This window comes from Neodiprion pinetum, chromosome 4, assembly GCF_021155775.2.
Source record: "Neodiprion pinetum isolate iyNeoPine1 chromosome 4, iyNeoPine1.2, whole genome shotgun sequence".
NCBI classification, from domain to species: Eukaryota; Metazoa; Arthropoda; class Insecta; order Hymenoptera; family Diprionidae; genus Neodiprion; species Neodiprion pinetum.
Genome location: NC_060235.2, coordinates 38,549,299 through 38,568,104, shown reverse-complemented (window position 1 = coordinate 38,568,104; position 18,806 = coordinate 38,549,299). Strand labels below are relative to the sequence as shown.

General features: G+C 37.6%; 5 protein-coding genes across 7 annotated transcripts; 2 read left to right on the top strand and 3 right to left on the bottom strand.

Moving 5' to 3' along the window:
• Nucleotides 1-32: 32 nt before the first annotated feature.
• Nucleotides 33-4,336, bottom strand: Rrp6 (exosome component Rrp6). The gene is made up of 6 exons (XM_046624740.2): nt 3,886-4,336; nt 3,519-3,764; nt 1,919-3,445; nt 1,108-1,697; nt 626-782; nt 33-480 (listed from the first exon to the last, which is right to left on the bottom strand). Exons 1-6 carry the CDS (start codon nt 4,021-4,023, stop codon nt 412-414), a joined length of 2,727 nt encoding a protein of 908 aa, XP_046480696.1. The 5' UTR covers nt 4,024-4,336; the 3' UTR covers nt 33-411.
• Nucleotides 4,337-4,360: 24 nt separating this feature from the next.
• Nucleotides 4,361-6,398, top strand: LOC124218228 (coiled-coil domain-containing protein 50). The gene is made up of 5 exons (XM_046624749.2): nt 4,361-4,672; nt 4,781-4,843; nt 4,966-5,083; nt 5,315-5,492; nt 5,673-6,398. The coding sequence occupies exons 1-5, from the start codon at nt 4,615-4,617 to the stop codon at nt 6,294-6,296; spliced, it is 1,041 nt and encodes a 346-aa protein (XP_046480705.1). The 5' UTR covers nt 4,361-4,614; the 3' UTR covers nt 6,297-6,398.
• A 79-nt stretch (nt 6,399-6,477) lies between these two features.
• Elys (AT hook containing transcription factor 1 homolog) lies at nt 6,478-16,743 on the bottom strand. 2 transcript variants are annotated; one of them, XM_046624736.2, is made up of 6 exons: nt 15,882-16,743; nt 15,329-15,706; nt 14,891-15,191; nt 8,823-14,741; nt 8,619-8,697; nt 6,478-8,479 (listed from the first exon to the last, which is right to left on the bottom strand). In XM_046624736.2, the coding sequence occupies exons 1-6, from the start codon at nt 15,909-15,911 to the stop codon at nt 8,326-8,328; spliced, it is 6,861 nt and encodes a 2,286-aa protein (XP_046480692.1). In that variant the 5' UTR covers nt 15,912-16,743; the 3' UTR covers nt 6,478-8,325. The 2 variants fall into 2 exon arrangements, with proteins under 2 accessions (XP_046480692.1, XP_046480693.1); XM_046624737.2 differs by having other exon boundaries at nt 8,341-8,479; nt 8,623-8,697.
• On the top strand, nt 16,227-17,986 carry PIG-P (phosphatidylinositol glycan anchor biosynthesis class P). Its single transcript, XM_046624755.2, has 2 exons — nt 16,227-16,355; nt 16,725-17,986. Exon 2 carries the CDS (start codon nt 16,907-16,909, stop codon nt 17,309-17,311), a length of 405 nt encoding a protein of 134 aa, XP_046480711.1. The 5' UTR covers nt 16,227-16,355; nt 16,725-16,906; the 3' UTR covers nt 17,312-17,986.
• LOC124218231 (prostamide/prostaglandin F synthase-like) lies at nt 17,351-18,805 on the bottom strand. Of its 2 annotated transcripts, none has more exons than XM_046624752.2 (4): nt 18,688-18,805; nt 18,517-18,627; nt 18,070-18,274; nt 17,351-17,988 (listed from the first exon to the last, which is right to left on the bottom strand). In XM_046624752.2, the coding sequence occupies exons 2-4, from the start codon at nt 18,571-18,573 to the stop codon at nt 17,678-17,680; spliced, it is 573 nt and encodes a 190-aa protein (XP_046480708.1). In that variant the 5' UTR covers nt 18,574-18,627; nt 18,688-18,805; the 3' UTR covers nt 17,351-17,677. The 2 variants fall into 2 exon arrangements, with proteins under 2 accessions (XP_046480708.1, XP_046480709.1); XM_046624753.2 differs by having other exon boundaries at nt 18,701-18,720.
• Nucleotide 18,806: the final 1 nt, after the last annotated feature.

Sequence of the window (18,806 nt, the reverse complement as noted above, 5' to 3'; positions counted from 1 at the left end):
TACACAGTTTTCACTGTAAGAAATGTAAACTATTGATGTTCATATTTGAAACGTTTTATTGTTTTAAAACCATTCTGAACAGTTTGGAAGTTAGACAATCTTACCAATAATATCAATAATTGGTACATGGATACTTGTATTTAAGAATGAAACGTAAAAGAAAAAGAAATTCAAATAAGATGAATGGTTATATATGCTGTGGTATGCGACGTCTAATTCACGGAATATTTTATGAAAGTAATCACTCGCGCTAATCACGATTATTCCGTATCCCGTCCCATCACAGTAGGATTGAATTCTCACGTAGTGTAAGCTTTCAATTTCATCCAATATTCCCGATATATCATTTACTTCAGTTTACAGAAGTGACCCTTTTTCGGACCATATTTTAATTTTTACCAACCCACGGGGTTAGCAGTTCCATTTTTGCTTCTTATTACCTCTATTTCCTTTCCCTCGATTTCCTCGTGCATTCTTTTTCTGAAATTCAAGTGGAATTCGTTGAGTAAACATAAATTCGTGCTGTGGGCTTCTACCTTTTCCACTCGCAATTACAAGAATTCGATCAATTGTACAACAATAGATTGTAATTTAGTGCTGTACCCATACGAATTTGCCAACTCACCTTGTTCTGAGCTTGGAAAGGAATCTGATTGTGCGCGCGGCTGCCTCCTTGAAAACTACTGAAATCGACATTTTTGTAATCAAATGATTCTCTAGGTAGAATACCTTTCTCTTTCATATTTCTCTTATTTTCCTGTTTACTCTTCTTCTTATTGTTTCTGAAAAATACACGAAATTATATTATTCTTACAAACCATCTTTCTAATTGATCATTACAATGCTTGGTGGATTATTTACTTATTTTACAAGGTTACTTAAAAAATTCTCTGTTATTTGTTCAAAAAGTACGATATTATCTATAGATGATAGCATGAAAAAATTGTAGCACCAGGAAAAACTTTCTGGGTCTAATAAATAAGAATCGGTTTTACAGTTTTCCAAGTCTGAAGTAAGCTGGAATCGTAAAGCGTGTATATAATGGCACAATACAAAATGAATGAAGAAATTCACTCAATAGTTTTTTCGCAATTGTAGAAGTATTACCTGAGTGATTTGACAGACAATTCATTATTTGCAGAAAGTTCCGTATCTTCAGTGAAAGAACTGTGCCCTGTATCGTGGTATGATTTCTTTTGTTTCTTTACACCCTGTGTGGGTGAATTCAACTCTCGTTTATCTCGTCTATAATTTTGAGTGAATTTTTTATGCAGGAAAGGTAGCGGTGTCGATAAATCATCTTGCGACTCTGTCAGTTTAGTATCATCATGATAATTAGATTGTCGTTTACGTTTTCTTCCCTGCATCTGGCTCAAAGTTTTGTGGTCAGGCCCGAACTGTTTAGAATCAATAGACTGATTCGAACTGCTACCAGCGGATTGCTGTACGCTGATTGGATTAGTAACTGCTCCAACCACATCTTTGAAGTGTTTATAAACTCTGTTTTTACTCTCTGCTATTTCGTTTTCACTATTTTCTACCAATTTTATTCTTTCAGCTTCTTCTTTTTCTTGTCTCTCTCTTTCTTTCGCCTCTTCTGCAGCTACCATGGGTAATACACGCTTATACCGTTCAAAAGGACTGATGAATGGCGTTCGTCTTTTTTTTCTCGTAATGTGCCCCGCAGTGTTTTCATCCTAATAAAAAAACAAGCAAAAAAATGTCCTCAAAGACGTACTTGAGAAAATTAAGTGATGAAAATGAATTGATCAAATTAATTAATAGGAGAATCCTAATCTGAGTCAATTGAATTCTAGAGCTGAATTAATTAGATTTTTGCAATTATTGCGAAATCATTTGCTACTTCAAGTTTCGCAGGGTAAGATTCTCCCTTAAAGTACACTTTTTGTTATCAAACCTCCGATTGTGGGGGGCTGTCAAATACAGTGACAGTATGAGGAATCGTGTGTTCGGTAACATTAATTTCTGAAGAGCTGTTTAGGTCCAACAAACAAGGTAAATCGGCTCTGATCTCCATATCATGTGGCATATCATGAGGTGAATATAGAAGTGTAGTTTCTAAATCTGTAACTTGATTTCGCTGCGTCATACGTTGTCGGATATCATCTTCTAGGATAGGTTTGATCATTGGTTGTTCCTTTGCTTTCAAGATTATTTTATGAAGCGATAATGCGTTTTGTCTGACCAGAGGGGGTATGGGGTTACAACATGCCAGAATTCCCTGCATTTCACGGGGTAAACTCTCAGCGATATTCAACAGCATGTGATTTGGTAGAACGTAACCAGTACTGTCGTCCTCTGCCCTGCCAGTAGCATCTCGCCACTTATGCAGTTCTCTAAGAGCGTACAATTGCCTATTGTTGAACATTTTCTTGCTCTTTCGATACAGATTCATACACTTTTCCTCCGACCAGACTGGTTTTCTGTATATCTTTTTGCATACGTCTGTACTTCGATCATACACTGCCTTCAAGATATTGCTTTGGCCATTGGCCTGTTCCAGCAATGCATTCATAAGATTATCTTTAATATACAACAAGTAGTGAGTATCTTCCCTTGCATATTTCATCAGCTCCTCAGGTAGAGGCCTGACTCGCCAATCGGCCAGTTGGAAATGTTTGTTCGGATCAATATCACAGTACCGCTTCATAAGATGTGCCAAACTTAGGTATGGCAAATTAAGCTGTTTGGCCGCAATATGAGTATCAAACATATTTACAATGTACAAAGACAAATCTCTTTGCAGCCACTCGATGTCACTGCCAGCGCCGTGAAATACCTTAAGAATGGACGGTTTCGTAAATATCTCATTAAGCTGGTGCAGCTCAGATCTAAGTGATAATGTGTCGACAAGATAGTCCGTATCTTTGGTTGATATTTGCATTAGACATGTTATGCCTTGGAATGATCTATAAGAATGATGCTCCAAGTCAACTGCAATCTCAGTGTATTTACTCAAATCATCCAATAGTATTTTTATATCTTCAGGTTTTTCAATCACGATTAAAGAAGTGTTGTCTATATGTTTATATTCAACAGGAACACGAGACTCCAGTTGATGCTCAGGTGCTTCAAACCTATCAAGTTCAAATTCGTATGGATGGCTGAAAAATTCTCCATCTTCATCTTCTTCGACATACAGAGCGAGTGGCTTCAACGAGTTTGGTTTATCCTTTATTCTAGGTTGCCAAGGTTTAATGCTGTTATCAATTTTATCTTCAAACTTCAACTGCGGTCGCTGGATATTCTTTGCCGTCAGTAAACAAATCGCTTGAGCCTTATTTGCCGGTTGAGTTTGCTGAGTTTTTGAATGGAAGGACAGATTGTTCCAGCTGCCGCTTACAGCTGTCGAGTTGCTTTGCGATACAACAAATTCGACATCTGGGTTTCGCAGAATTCCTGAGGCCTCATCCATGCATATTCCCTAAAAATAAATTAAATTCTGTTACTTTGCTTAATCAAAGGTAAATGGTTTTCTTCTGATGTTGCCAACTTACTGCTCGCTCTAATAAAATATCATTAGCTTCAATCAAAAGCTCAAACTTCTCTTCTATGTCACGCCGTCTGATATTGCCTCTCACTCCCACACCTTCTGTAATGTTTTGCATACAGACCAAAACGTTGTTGATCTCCTCATTAATGATATTACGAAAGGTTGGAAAACATTTGTAGTAGTCATATTTTTCACCACTGGGTAAGCCGTTGGCGGCCTTTATGCCGGTTTTTAGTGCTTCAAATCCAACCTGGAAAAATAATTTGATTACGATCAGCATAGACGATTAAATGAGAAAATTGACCAACATAAATCATTATGTTTTAGTTGTTTTAAATACGTATAGTGAGATTAGAAGCTGTGACACTCACATTAACGAAATCATCAAAATTTGTGAACCCTGGTAGGATTTCGATGACCTCCACACCCTGAGCATTTGCGGATTCATCCTGTGGTTCGGAATCATTACGAGATTTGTGACCAGGCTCAATACTCGTGTCGGTGCTCATTTTTTCCACGAATGTCGTCAATAAAAACGTGACGAAACTTTCTATGCACTTTTGAGGTTAAGGGTACCTAATTTTAGGGTTATATCTTACACACGCTACCAGTGTTCGAAAGTGAGGAAAGTGAGCTTGAAGTCTGACTACTTGATACATAAATGTTGAGTGTAAGGGCCTTGCGACCAACTTCATTTGTAAAAATTGCAAAGTGTCATACTTCGATTTGCATTAAAACCACAGCTATGTAATTGGCTAATCTGACGTTTTATTTTTTCCATGAGTCTGCCAGCCAATCGGTGTGTCTGACTTGTCGCTGTCGCTGTATTAAACATTTTCAATAGCTTCTTCACGCACTATACCATACTATACCTAACCTTCCGTAAACACTACTATCCATTCTCGAATGTGAAATGACGCTTGTAGTTGTATCTACAAACGTGTGAACAGTGATTACAGACTGTAGTATACAATGCATATTCAAGATGGTGCGAACAACAAAGCGATCCCATAAGGTGATGTAAATAAGAAAAGTTGTCTACGAAAATTGTTTGTGAGCAGAGTTAAGAAAACGCGCAAGGAATAATCAAAACCAAAAATATGGCCAAGTCTGTATTGAGTTCAGATACCCTTCCTAAGGCAGGAAGAGTAAACGAAGGTTAGTTGAATATATCCAGAGTCTTCAAGCTTTCTCTTGTCACTTTTCAAGACGCGCCGTAATTGCGGCTAATTCCTCTCGAGTTAATGTTAATTCCGACGGTTACAGTTTGCCGGGAGTGGCTGGTACACGAAGATGGAGCATTGGCATACAGACTACAGGACGAGGAGAGTAAGTTTTTTTCGTCATGACCAATATTATTACAGTCTCAACCACGGTAATAATTGCGTGAAATTTACTGTGATACGTAAACGATAACCAACAATGGCTCTCATCTCCTTTGTTGTTTACAGTTAAAGAACACTACACAGGAAACAAGGTTCGCAATGCACAAGTACGCGAGGATTTACCTAAGGCCAAAGTTGAACAAGAACTTGAAGCCCTTAGATATCAATGCATTATCCAACAACAGTTAGTGAAACTATTTTTAAATTGAAAACATATGGATTCATGATCGACTTTCAAATAGTTCTATACTTATATTATTGATGTGCAAAAATGTGTTGTGCAAACAAAACTTTAAACTTAATTGCACATAAAATTGATTTACTGTTTTTCAAGTTTATTTTTTCATAAACATGGTATTTTTTTTGTCAAAATGAAACATTGTAACCGAAAAATTGATAAATAATTATCCAACAGGGAAGAGAAAGATGCACTTGTTGCAAAGCAAATTGCTTTAAATTTAGAACGTGAGGAACGGAAGAAAGAAAGAATGTTGCAAGAGCAAATGAGACGGCAGCTCAGACTCGACGATGAAACTGCGCAGCTAGAAGCTGAATTGGAGATGCAAAAGCGGATTCAAGAAGAAAAAGATCAGGTAATATAAAGAAACAAGAATTTCACGTACATATTTGTTCAATACTAATTGATGTAGAGGTAGTTTCCCACATGTGCTGTATGATACTGGAATAATATAAAAATCACATAAAACTGAGTTATTCAAAGATGTCTATGGTAATTTTACTTATCTACGTTATCATTATGCTATGCTGAATAGGAATTAGCAAGAAAGTTACAACTGGAAGAAGAAGAAGCTACGGCAGAGGGTGAAGGTTCTATGATAGATGAGCAGCTGCTAATTGACCAGAAGATAGCGATGGAAGCTCAGGATGCAGAATTAGCACGAATGCTACAGGATAAAGAACGTGCAAAAGCACGAAGAGCAAGAGAACGTGCGAAGCAAAAAAAACTGGAAAAACAGCAGCTTCAACTACTCGAGGGGCAGAATGCTATTGAAAAGCCACAAAGGCCTGACAAATTGGATCTGAAAATACAACACCAGGTTAAACAAAAAGCTGGTGCTAATTATTCGCAGTATCCTGATCCAGAAGAAATTCAGGTACTGGAGAGTCCGTTGAATGAAATAAGGGAAATGCCCAATGTTGCTGCCATGATTGATCCAACATACAACGGTAATACACACAGAAGCTCTTCAAGCAGTTCAAGCAACACCACAAGCCCTGCTTATGTTTTACCCACACCACCTCTCGAACTGATGGACGAGGATGCACCTTGTTATATGCCGATTCAAGGGCAAAGGCGTAACCAGATTCAGTCCCCTTCACTTGTTCATGAAGAAAAACAGAAGCGTCGTGTGAAGGATGGATGCAAGCATCAATAATAGGAATAGCAACATACTGAGAACCGTTTTTCTTTTCGATCTGAAAAAGTATTATGAAAAAAAATTAAAAGTATTTAAAAAATAAAAAAAAAAAATAGATTAATCAGAATCGAGATATTATTTAAAGTATTGATTATTACTGATAGTGAGTAGGTTTTTGTATTCATTTTTTTGAAATCAATTTACATCGATACGTAATGATAAGCATTAGGTACACGTGAAAGCAATGAAAGCAACAATGTAGGCAACTGTTAATTTTCCTCATTGAAGCACTCAAAATATGAAATAGAGGATAACATATTTAACGGCAAATTCACAAAAATTTTGCATAAAAATCAGAACTTTCAGATGGACGTTACACTACTAGTACCTTGTAATTGATACAAATAGAACAATATCGGAGTCGATAAGACTGTGGCCTTGTAGTATTTTCTCGTGGTGTATCCGAGAATCTCTCCATTTTGTAGACTATGTATTTAAATTACAAATACCGATGTATTCTATATGTACATAAATATGCGAATGAAGGAGTTTAACAACTTCATTGAGGGCGCACGAGGCGATTTTTTTTATCGTATATCATGCACTTTGAATCATTCTCTGGAATCTCTATTAATGATATGCCTCCCTTTTATCAGAGACATATTGATATTTAATTTTATATAAAGCTATTTTTTAAGGCTAATTAACTTGTTCAATATAACGACAACATTACTGCCAAAGATCTGAAACTTTAACGTTCGGGCTTTCAACCAGATTGACTGGATAATTATTGAGTTATTATTATTTCCGGTTTATATTTTCTATACCATTATGAATATTAAGTACCTAGCCTATATATATATATATATACCGGATACTTCAACGAATTCCACATTTTACTGCACAGAAAAGAAACGTTGACCAAACAGTATTGCCATGCATATTCAATCATTCCAATATACGTTTGGCAATTCATTCGATACGCTGCTATTCAGTATTTATCTCCAGTGATAATATTTAAAAAATAAAATATTGTACACTTTCTTTCCTGTGTGCGTTTATACTTAACACTTAAAATGCTAAGGAGCAGTTTGCGATACTTGGGTAAATTAATTGATGGTAGATTAGAATCTCTATAGTATTAGAATGTAAGAAAATGAATATTGTGTTATCCACGGTGACTGGACAGTTCTTTCGATATTACCCTGCATTCATTTACCATGGCACTATTACCACATTATTATTATTATGAATATTAATATACTAATATAATTTCACATAAACATATCAATAAATTATTTACAAGATATCAAAATTTTGTTTCCGACCATTGTGTTGTTTCACAAAATGCTACAATTCTCTTCCATAGTTTTTCCTTGGCCATACCCATCTTTTTTCAACCCGTAATTTTTTATGTTAACGCGATTGCAGTTACATGGCCTAGAATATCGATTGAGGATATACATATCTCTTTCAATTAGCCATAAACAATCGCGGATTCGATAAAAATTCAACATAGTAAACATCCATCTAACTAGTAAGATATAAATATATTCTTACGTCACGTGCAATTCTGACATATCTTTGTTTCGAAATTTCAGATATATTTTTCACACAGTAGAAAGGTTTAATTTAAAAATGGTAATTATTATCGTAGCATTAAAGATAAAACAATTTAGATAGATTTACTTTAATGCGTTCTCAATGTACAATGCGGTAAGTTTGTTTTTATTACAGTAAAAACACTTAACACTAGTTTTGCTTCAATTACAGGTAAAAAAAAAAAACTCACCAGGTTGTCACCTTAGATCGATCTGACTCTCGTGAACGGTTACCCTGAGTTCAGAGCTGACTTCAAAATACCTTTGAATTCAACTTTATTCCTGAATTAGAAGTTTTTTGCAATATAATATACATGTATATTCACAGATTTTGAGAAAATCATGTGAATCTTCCACAAACTGTTATTCACACCCCTTCGATAGTTGATTGATAACTAAAGGCTCAGCTCGAGCCCAAGTATGGGATCCAGAAATATAAGTCTAATTTACTCTGTTGATGGCTTTCTTGTTCTCCTTGGATATACAAACAGTGTCCTTTGGGTAGTGTATTGAAATGTCTCACGTTTGGTTCTACGATTTCTGTGAGCTACAGAAGCTTTTTCCTCTGTGGTTAACGGTGATAGAAAGTTTTTCATTTTCCTACAACATAAAACCAATAATAATTAAATTTGGAATGCCTGAATTGATGTCAAATTGCAGATCGCGGTAAAAGTAAAGTTGGAGCTTGCGATAAAGTTCTAAAATGTAGAGCTGATTATTTTTTAAATTCTTCAAATACCTACGGAGCTGGCTGAGTACTGGTTGTCTTGATCTTGTATGCGGGGGTGAAAAAACGTATGGTGGAACTTCTTCAACATCTAAAAACGAATACGTGAGAGGTGAACATTATTTTTACCAATGTTTCTACCTAATATAATACTCCCCATACATAACTTCGTACCCACTTCCATACTATAGACATGAAAAAGGAACCGGTACTTACCTTGCTGACTACTTGGCGGATCAGATGTAACATCAGGTGGAGAAAAGACGAAAACATCACTATTGCTACTTTTGGATCGAGAAGCTTTTCTTCCACCTCTCACCTTTTCCGTGTTGCTGTCACCAGGAATGCTTGTTGCCGAATCTGTCCTTTTCCGGCTAGTTCTTTTAGCTGTTTCAGCCTTATCCTCTTTACTATCTTCAACGGGTTCCTCGTTTATTTTTTCATCTGAAACAAAATTCTTGGCAAAGGTACGTCGAGTCCTTTTTTTCACTTCTGACTTAGAAGGTTCTAAGCTAGCAGCTCTCCTCTCTTTTGATTTCTTCTGTGTTGAAACGTCTGAAGCATTTGATGACGATCTCCCTCTAGTTTGAATATATGACATTTCCTCGTCTTTCTCTTCTGGAATGGATTGGGAAAGTACACGTCGACTTCTAGTATTTTTTGCTGGACTATTAACAGCTGACTCTTCACTACTTTGAACTAGCAGTGATGATTTTGGCCGTTTAATTACAGCAGGTGACTTAGTCGTTTCTTCGCTGATTATATCTTTAGCCAGAGATGAAGCTCGTCTGGTTCTTGATGTTTCGAATATTTCCTTAGGTACAGAATTACCACGTTTCCTTGTTGTTCTACTTGTACTTTGACTTTCCGGTACTGTTTCCTTAGCCACTGACACGCTTCTTTTGCTTCTGGTGATTAAACTAATGTCATTGTCCTGACTAGTATGGCTCACCTTACGCGACCTTTGACCTTTCTTGTTAATTGGTTCAGATTCATTACTGAAATCTGTCTCAGATATCGAAGTAAGGGTAGAATGTTTAAGACTATCATGAGAAATTTCTTGGATGGTTGACATTTCTCTTTGTGCTGATGCAGCGCGTCTAGAACTTCTCCGCAATGCTATCTCAGGCTTATTGGTTTGAATTTCTTCCACATTCTCCTCTAGCACTGAGAGTAATTCTTTGTCTACCGAAGCTGATCTTCTTTTACCTCTTGCCCTTACGGACTCAGGTTCATTTACAGATTCAACATCAACTAATTTGGCAGAGTTCTCCAAAGAATCTACCACATCAATAGGTTTTAAATTGTTTCTAGCTGACGCCAACACCTCATTTGTTACTGACGATGCTCTGCGAGCCCTGGTCAACCGCACAGGTGTTGGACTTTTCGATTTTTCTCTACCTTTATTTTCAGAAGTCTTACCTCTTTGGTAGGATGTGCTGAGCGGAGAATATCTTGTACTCTCCGCACCTGACGATGACGGTATATCAGTTGCAGAGACTGTTGTCATCGCACTATCGGTTTCACTAAGAATGGCTGGGTTTTCAAGTTCTGTGGATTTCTTACTGTTGTCAAACCTTTTTGTGTTACATCGTGGATTTTGAACACGCGAGTCATATACAAATCCATCGGCAACTTGTTTTGTCCATTGAGTTCTTCTTTCACCATTCGTCGTCACAAGATGTTTCTTCTTTGTCAAATCTTGGTTGCATTCTTCTTCCATATCCGAATCATCAGCGATCAATTCAAAGTGTTCAATGCTACTGATAGATTCATCCTCAGTAAAGTTAGACTCGTTCATATCTTTGTTTGGCATAGATAATGAAAATTCTTTAGTGTTTGTATGAGAGCTAGCCAAAAATTCCCAATTATTTGTTTTTGACTGTGATTTATTTACAACTTTTTGGCTTACTTCAGTTATATCGTTAGATGATTCATCCTCAGTAATGTTGGAATTTTCAATTAATGAGGGTTTTGATAATCCCTGTAACTCTCTGTCTTCATCTTGACCTCCTGATTCGTGTACTGGAAGAGCATTTATAAATATTTCACTCTCAGATGGTTCTCTGAAACTGGCAGCAGAATTTGTTAAACTTTGGAAGTATTCTACATTCTCTTCGTCTTCTGCTCTTTCTTTCAAAGCAGTTAATTCTGGTTCATAATCATCCATATCATTATCCAGGTCTCCCGGATGGTCAATACCATCCTCGCTGGTTTCAGGTTCCTCGCTATTTTGAGAAGAATACATGTCCTGATCTTCTAGTTTTTCCTTATTACTTTGTTGTTTCGTTTGTTCGTAAGTTTTTGAAATTACAGTACCATCAGCCTTAAACGCATTGTTGTATTCCTCTAAATCACCTCTCTCGTTTGATATCTGATCATTCTCTTGATGGTCAGGCAAATACTCCTCGGCCAGTTTATTAACTACAAAGCATACTTCAGGCTCGTGATCTAGTCCAAAGTCATCAACTTCCACTACAACGTTCTGATCTCCTCTATCATCATCATCATTATCAATTTCTTCTGTGATAACAGTTTTCGATAAGAGAGAACGAGTTACAGTTTTAGATTTAGTCATTTCCACAGACACCAGATTTCTTCCAGCCATCGGATACTTGTATTCTCTTGTATTACTACAAATATTTGATTTCTCTATCCCACTTCCAATTCCTGCGCGCGAACTGGAATTACCATGCTTGGAAGTAACTGCAGGTGTTGAAAGAGAGCTGCTGTCTGACGACAATACGCTGGATAAATATCTTGACTCGTTTAACGCGGAATGTGGTGTGATTGGAGACACAGAGCAACGGAGATGCTGGTAGCGTTCCGCAAGTTTTAGGTGTTCCGGTACTGATGATATAGATTTTCGAGGCAGAGCAATCGGAGTGGCAGTCAGTGACGATTGTTCACTGAGTGAGTGGTTGGACGGTATAGCCCTAAAGTCCATTTTATTTAAAGGATCTCTGGACTCGATCAGTGATTCACTTGAAGATAAATGACCACTGCTCCTGAGACTAGGTCGAGCACGAGGACCTTTTATATTCATTATACTGTGACTGCTATTGGCACTTTGAGATTTGCTACTGGTATTTGGACTGTAAAATACTTCCTCACTTACTTCCGATGTGTTATCTTTATCAGCGATATTCGATGACTCAACTGCTGCCTCCTCATGACTAGAATCATTGAGCGATTGTCCAATACTAAAACGAATTTGCCTGGTAGGTTTTCGTTCTTGTTGTTTGAATAAATCATCTTGCTGCTGGTTGAGTGAATCTCGAGTTAAGATCGTTGGCGATGTAGAGCTTTGTATCAGTTGCCGAATTTTTAATATGGAATGCGGTGTCTCCATATCACATTCCATCTTATCAGACAAGGGTTTCTTTCTTTTAATTAAGGGTGTTTCAAATGCAACGCCCGTGCTTAGAATACTCACACTAGATTTAGAAGGTGTATCCGTTTCCCCTGATAATTTCCTTCGTTTACTCTTCTCAGCAGTAAGCGGATGTACTTCATCCTCTATCATTTGATCCCGAGTTCTTTTCCTCAATGTTTTTGGTACTAGTGTAGGAAACAGAACACAGCTGGAGTTTGTCTTCATGCTCTTTAATCTCAGAGAAGTACATGGTGCACTTATAAATGGAATTTGACAATTGTCTCTTCGGACATATGTCTCCTTGACCTTTTCAAGAACAGTTTCAAAAACTCTGTGACTCCTACTACAGCTCTGTTTGTGCGACATTGGCCTTAAATGTCTAGGTTCTGTGTCATCAGCGAAAAATTTTCCAACAGAATTTAACGACAGAGCTTTTGTTACATCGGGTAGTGTAGCATTATAAGCTTGAACCATTGTTAAAGAAGCCGACTGAATATTTTTTAAATGAGTCTTAGAGAGACTAGACTGATAAGCACTTCCTGCTTCGGTGTAACGACACCTTTGTAAATAGTACAACAAACGAGTTTCTTCCAACTTATTTCCCTCAAGGAATTTTACAAAGGCTTCTTCCTCTTCAGGATCCAAAGCAAGTTGTAGAATCTCATTCAATTTACCACAGGCTTTACATGCTTGAAAAAAGCAAGTTAACAATTGTCTATAGTGTGACTGTGGTCTTTGGTGAAAAGCTGTTTGAACCAAACCACATTCAACTGACAGACTGATGCTGGTACTCTGATCACAAATTGCTGACAGAGGCGGTTTTCTTACTCGCAAATAAATCAGTGCTATTTTGTACTCATTATTACGAATCAATGTTCTTATTACAAGTTTGTGATGCCACTCTTTAACATCTGAATCTGATACCAATTGCCCGGTCAGAGTGTCCAAGAATCCTTGATAATCTTCATGATCAAGTAACCAGAAGGCTTGAGTTAATTTTATGAGACTCGGACTCATCTTAAAAGCTGATGGATACTTTATCAACTGATCAACATCGGGGCAAGAACCTTGTAAAAGTTTAACCAGATCCATTAGCAAATAAATCGTAATTTGATGTTTGTTCTCGATTTCGTCAGACTCGTTCTGATTATAGCAGTCGAAGAGGTAACTTCTTAGAAGCGATTGTAAAGATGGAGGAGGATAATATCCTCCTGTGGTAATATCCCCGCCTTCGCGTTCCCACTGTGATCTTAATGCCTGACACTCTTCTGTCATTAACTCATCAATGAATAACTCTTCCTTACGATCTGGAGGGCTAACAGTATTCTCTCTAATTTGTTGACGTTTGTTTTTATAAATGGCTGCTAATCTCTCGTATGGATATGGTATTTGCAGCGAGAATGTTATTGGTAATGGTTCCTCATTGACTTCATGTGTTTCAGGTAGTAGACCGACATCGTAAAACCAAAGAAGAACTCCTAGATGAGTAGCGACACGGCGTAAGGCTCTTTGTTGCTTCACAAGATCGTCCGATGGGATGGGTAATCTGGCAACTACTGTTGATAAGCATTCAAGTTGTTGTGAACAAAACCGTAACAACTTTATCTCTTTGTCTCCGATTGTGGAACCGGATTGGTCAAACAGTGGAATACATAGCTGATCAGCTACCATTTTTAGGGAAGAAGCCCTCTGAGCTCCCCACCTCAAAAACATAGGAAATAAATATGATACGCTCCCATCCCCCCATTCTTTGGCACATTTGATTAAGAATGATGCCCATCTTTGCTCCAGACAGAGAGAAAGGAGCATTTCTCGTTGTGCGTTTTGATCACAGTCAAAAGAGCAGTCGGTGTTGAATGGGACTAATCCAGCGGCAAGGCACTTATGAAATGTTTCTGAGGGTTGAATCAAAATGCTGGGACCAGCAATAGCCATGTCTCGTAGTAATTCCCACTGCAACCCTCGGGTCATCCAAATTCTTAGGTGGTTATTTGTGAGCTCCACCCAATCAAGACACAGAGATTTGGGGTAGAACAGCTCATCCAGAGAATTTCCTCCGTTATTAGGAAACTCTCTTAACGTTAAAGGAGAATAAGCACAGCTTAAAACCATATCGTCAGCAATATTCAATGTCTCTGATTTCATCTGATAATAACACAGGAAAGTATTTGGGTTCTGACAGTTGTGAATGTTTCGTGGTAAATGTTCTCTGTACCACTGATTTAAATCAAATAATAACGCTTTCCCACTCAATCCAATTAGCAATAAGCTCGCATCTCCTTTCTTATTGTTCGGTTCACTTTGCTCACAATTGTTCATTCTTTCTATCGAAACCAAGTTCGTTATTCTGTCAACAGGTTCTAATTGTAGATCAAATTTCAGACTGGGCTCACCTTCTATCTTAAAATGCAGATTGGTTTCCTTGTCACAATACCTTCTTTCGATGAGCAGTGCGTACATCTTTAGAATAGGAGCTGTTTCAAAGGTTTCTTCCTGGTACGCAACCCACAGGTAGTAAAATGGTCTCGGATCGTCGGCTGGCTCAAGCAGAGCCAAATGACTGATCGCCATACTATTTTTAGCAGAAGCACTTATCCAACCAATCGAACCATCGTTTTGCCAAATTATGACCCTCCCCAAACATCCAGATATCACACAGCCAATCTTTTTTGCATAGATCAGTGTCGTTGTAAAATTTTCATCATACAGCGGTGATGATTCAAATTCCTCCCGATTGAATCTTATAAAGTCTTCAATGCCTAAGTAATCAACAAAATGGAAGAAAACTCATTAAACAAAACTTAACAATTGAAAAGAGGGTCAATTATGACGGTATCTCACGATTATGTTTCAAATTCGATGAGAGACAAAATCGTCGATATATGAAAATTAAGAATAAGTTACTAACCAGGATTCAGCAGGTTGTACGCTCTGTGTTTTCCCCTATCACAACGTTGTCTCGAAGATAATGAATACCTGTCTTCAGATAATTCAATGTCAGCTGGTGATAGTTCATTGGTCGTCAGGTAAGATACATCTCCGTCCCATAATACACGACGCAAATCCAATACAATATGGTACAGATTGCGCAAAGCGACACACGCGATTCCAGAACTATTGCTCAACATGCCATGTGTTCTTTTCTCATTGAAATCTTCCCACTCTGCACCTCCGTTCATCACGCACACCTGCTCCACACCTGCAGGCATCTGGTAACCGCGGTATAGCAAAAGATTTTTGTCAATTATCATCAATTTTAATTTAGTCACTGAATGAAAAATATACTTGTAATACATATATACGATAGAATTAAAATAGATAACACGTGAATAAAAATGCAACTTACCCTTATTGATCTGAGAACTCTTGATGTGGAGCAGTCAAAAATGCACAACATTCCAGCAGAATCTTTAGCTCTATTCGCGCCATTATCCAGTCCAACTAAGAGCAATAAAACGTCCCCAGGCTGCGTGGGAAATTGTGCGACAGCCGTCACTTTCTGACAGAAAGTCCATGAGGAAATGTTTTCTCCTGTTTTTGTGTTGATTACAACAAGCCGTGAACCATTACTCAGCCATGCGTGATTCGCATCTTCCAAAAAGCTTCCACGGGGAATATCTGAGCCTCTGGAGGCAGGGGATCCTGCTGACTGTCTAAATTCATCTCCATCTGACGGGTTAAGGCCATCCCATATCGATGCTTGGATTTCTATTATTTTACGAACCTAAATAACGGTTACGATGTATGAAAGTGGTGTAAATAAGAATAGAAAAATATGAAAACGTGAGATTTCTCAAGCCGATTAGTTTTCAGTTTTTGGCAGGCATTGCTTGAACGTTAAACATGTTTTCTCTTAGTAACACTTAATTGCAATTTTTTAATACTGTTAAGAAATTCACCTCACAACGCGTATGCTCCAGCTCTTTCATATTTCAAATTATGATTTACGAATCACGTTGAGGCCAGAAAACATTTAGATACGACTGTATTTTTTATCGCTCTAAATGAGGTTATGTTTCGTTACTTGGAACGTAATAATTTTGAATTCGAATGAAAATCCACTTGAGATACCAGTTTGGCAGCTCTTATTATTGCCCGGTAAAAAAATGTTTCACGAATGAAACATACGTGACGATAAATATATTTCTACTGTATTATTAAATTTAAGTTTTATTTCGCATCTCGTGACCATTCAAAAATACCCTGAAGTACGTTAAAAATGGTCGAACGTGGAAGGCTTCGATTTGATTGGGCGACGAGTTTACGGCTGCAATTTAGTTTCGTCCTCGTGTTTCGAACTTCAAAGCAAAGGAATACGTGTTTACGAATGAAAGAATTTCACGAGCGTATTACGCGATGAACGACATTAACGTGTAAGTATCCTTTTGTGGATGTATTCGAATTGTTTTCTAAGAAATTTCTTTATTATCAACGTTCTATTATCGGCACTTTATCGTCTGGTAAAAAGATTTTTCTACCATAACCTTAATACCGCAAATAACAGATCCGTTTCAGTGCCTTTTACAACGACCCGAGAGGCAGACGTTGTTTATCAAGTATTGAGAGTTGATTCCGAGCCGAAGCGAAGCGGCGTTTCTAAGATACTGAGTTTGGATGAAACCCGCCTCAACGTGTAAGAACTGGGCTTTCCAAAGACTCTTCTACCAACTCACAAGATGAACAAATTTATGTTCAACCGTTTATCAGAAGATTTATTTTGTTTTTTTTTTCTTTGCTTTCAGGAATTTTACAGGCACAGAAGCACGCAAGGTTCGAGTAGGGCTGACCTCATTTTTTGAAAGCTTACTTCTTGTACTTGAAACACTCAAAGAATTTGGTCCGCCTGCGCCTGAGTATACACACTATTGACTGGACATATTCCACACAATACGGCCTACATAACTATAGGCAGAAATTTATTAAAATGCCTGAGCATACCCCAGCACCTTATACGCCCCGATCAGTCTATGGGTACGCTTTGTTTGTCGGTTCGAATATGTTATTCCTATTGTATTTGGTGTGGGCTATAGTCCCAGATAATTTGCTGCAAGAAAAATTTGGCCTTACTTATTGGCCATTGAAATACTGGGCTGTGGCCATTCCAATTTGGGCCTTGACGGCCACTGCGCTGTTCGCGTTTCTTATTTATCCAGCGATCAATCTGCTGATGACACCAGATATAGACGATATTAGGACAATTAGAGACAAGTTCTCTCTGAATACAGCGGATAAAGTTCCTGGAGGTATTCCACCTGTGTCTGACATACCCATAACTCAGATTTGCAGGCAGCTGTACCTGAGACCTGATGGAAAAATGAAAAATGCTTGACTAGTTTCAGTTGCATGGTATTGTTCAATGTAAAGCTAGTTATGACGTTACCATGTATTTGTATTTTTATAATATTATTTTGTTTTTAAAATACAATATTGTGCGTATAAGTTTAAAACGGTTATAGAATTTCATTTTTTTGTTCATAACAACCTCTGGCCACGCTGATTATAAATTTCTTTCTTATAAATAACATTACTGCAGATCATTGCATAACAAACTGTATTGTCCCGCTAAACTAAAATATCTTTCCCCTTTCTACAAAGTTACGTGGAAGTTGAACAATTCAAAATCAACAGTTCAGCGTGCGATACAGTTGGACATGAAATGACTGATAAATTGTTTGTGTGAACGTATAGTGTTAGATCAACCAGTCTTTTCATCAATATTAGCTGGAATTGGAATTCCAAGGACTTCGAGAAACTTGGAATTTTTAACGTGCTGTGCAGGGCCATCTTGCTTGAAGGAGTAAAGCAGTTTGCCCCCTTCTTTAACAACTAGGGCCCCACCATTCTGTAATCCATCTCCTTTATAGTTTCCAGATACTTTCAATTCCCTGCCTTTATTAATAGCAGCCCTTGATTCGCCGCTAAACAGCGAAGCAATTACAGAGAAGTAATTGTAGCGCTTAAATCCAAGACCGGCGTAGGTCTTCTTATCAATGTCCACGTAGAGTTCTGTGAGGAAGAGAGAAAAAGATCATCGCAATCAGTACGGGCACTTTCCACTATGGAAACTCCGGTACGATGACTAAATACCTCCTTTGAAAAATTTCCCGTCCACAAATTCTTGGCTATCAAAGTCCTCCACCCCAACGCCAATCAATTTCACATTGTGTTCCTTGAGGAGATCTGCAATTGCGGACACCTCTTTTGCCCACACTCTGCATAGCATGCATCCCCAGCGTCTGAAGAAGACAATTACCACAGTCTGGTCCTTCCAAAGACTTTCCAGCGGAACGACCTGTTAAAATATTTGAAAGAACGAGATTTTTCAGATTTCCGTACATATCAGTTTAGTAGTAAAAGAATATTGATTCTTGATAAAAATCAAGTAACAATGAAAAGTGACGGTAATTATGCAATTTTATTTTAAGAAACGAGATAAATGACGTTTATTTCTGGTAGAATTATTACATGAATTTTATAAGAAATATTTACTTTATTACATTTCAGCCGCGTTCAACAACTAAGATAATCGCTTACCTCGCCAGTCGTAAGGTTCTTTATTTTATTTTGGGATATATTTGTGAGGTCCACCATTGTTGATAATTCGCTCCTATTGACAATGTTCCGTCACGATGACTACGCGTCAAACTAAAAACAAAACGCAACGTGATATACATATATACAGAGTATAAACGCGATTATTCATACCACTGATTCATACGTATGCATGTGAACGATTATAGGGATATATAATATGTTTATCGATATTTCCTGTCGAAGAAGCGGTCGTTTTGTACCTGTGCTGTAGGTTAATTGGAAAATATCCC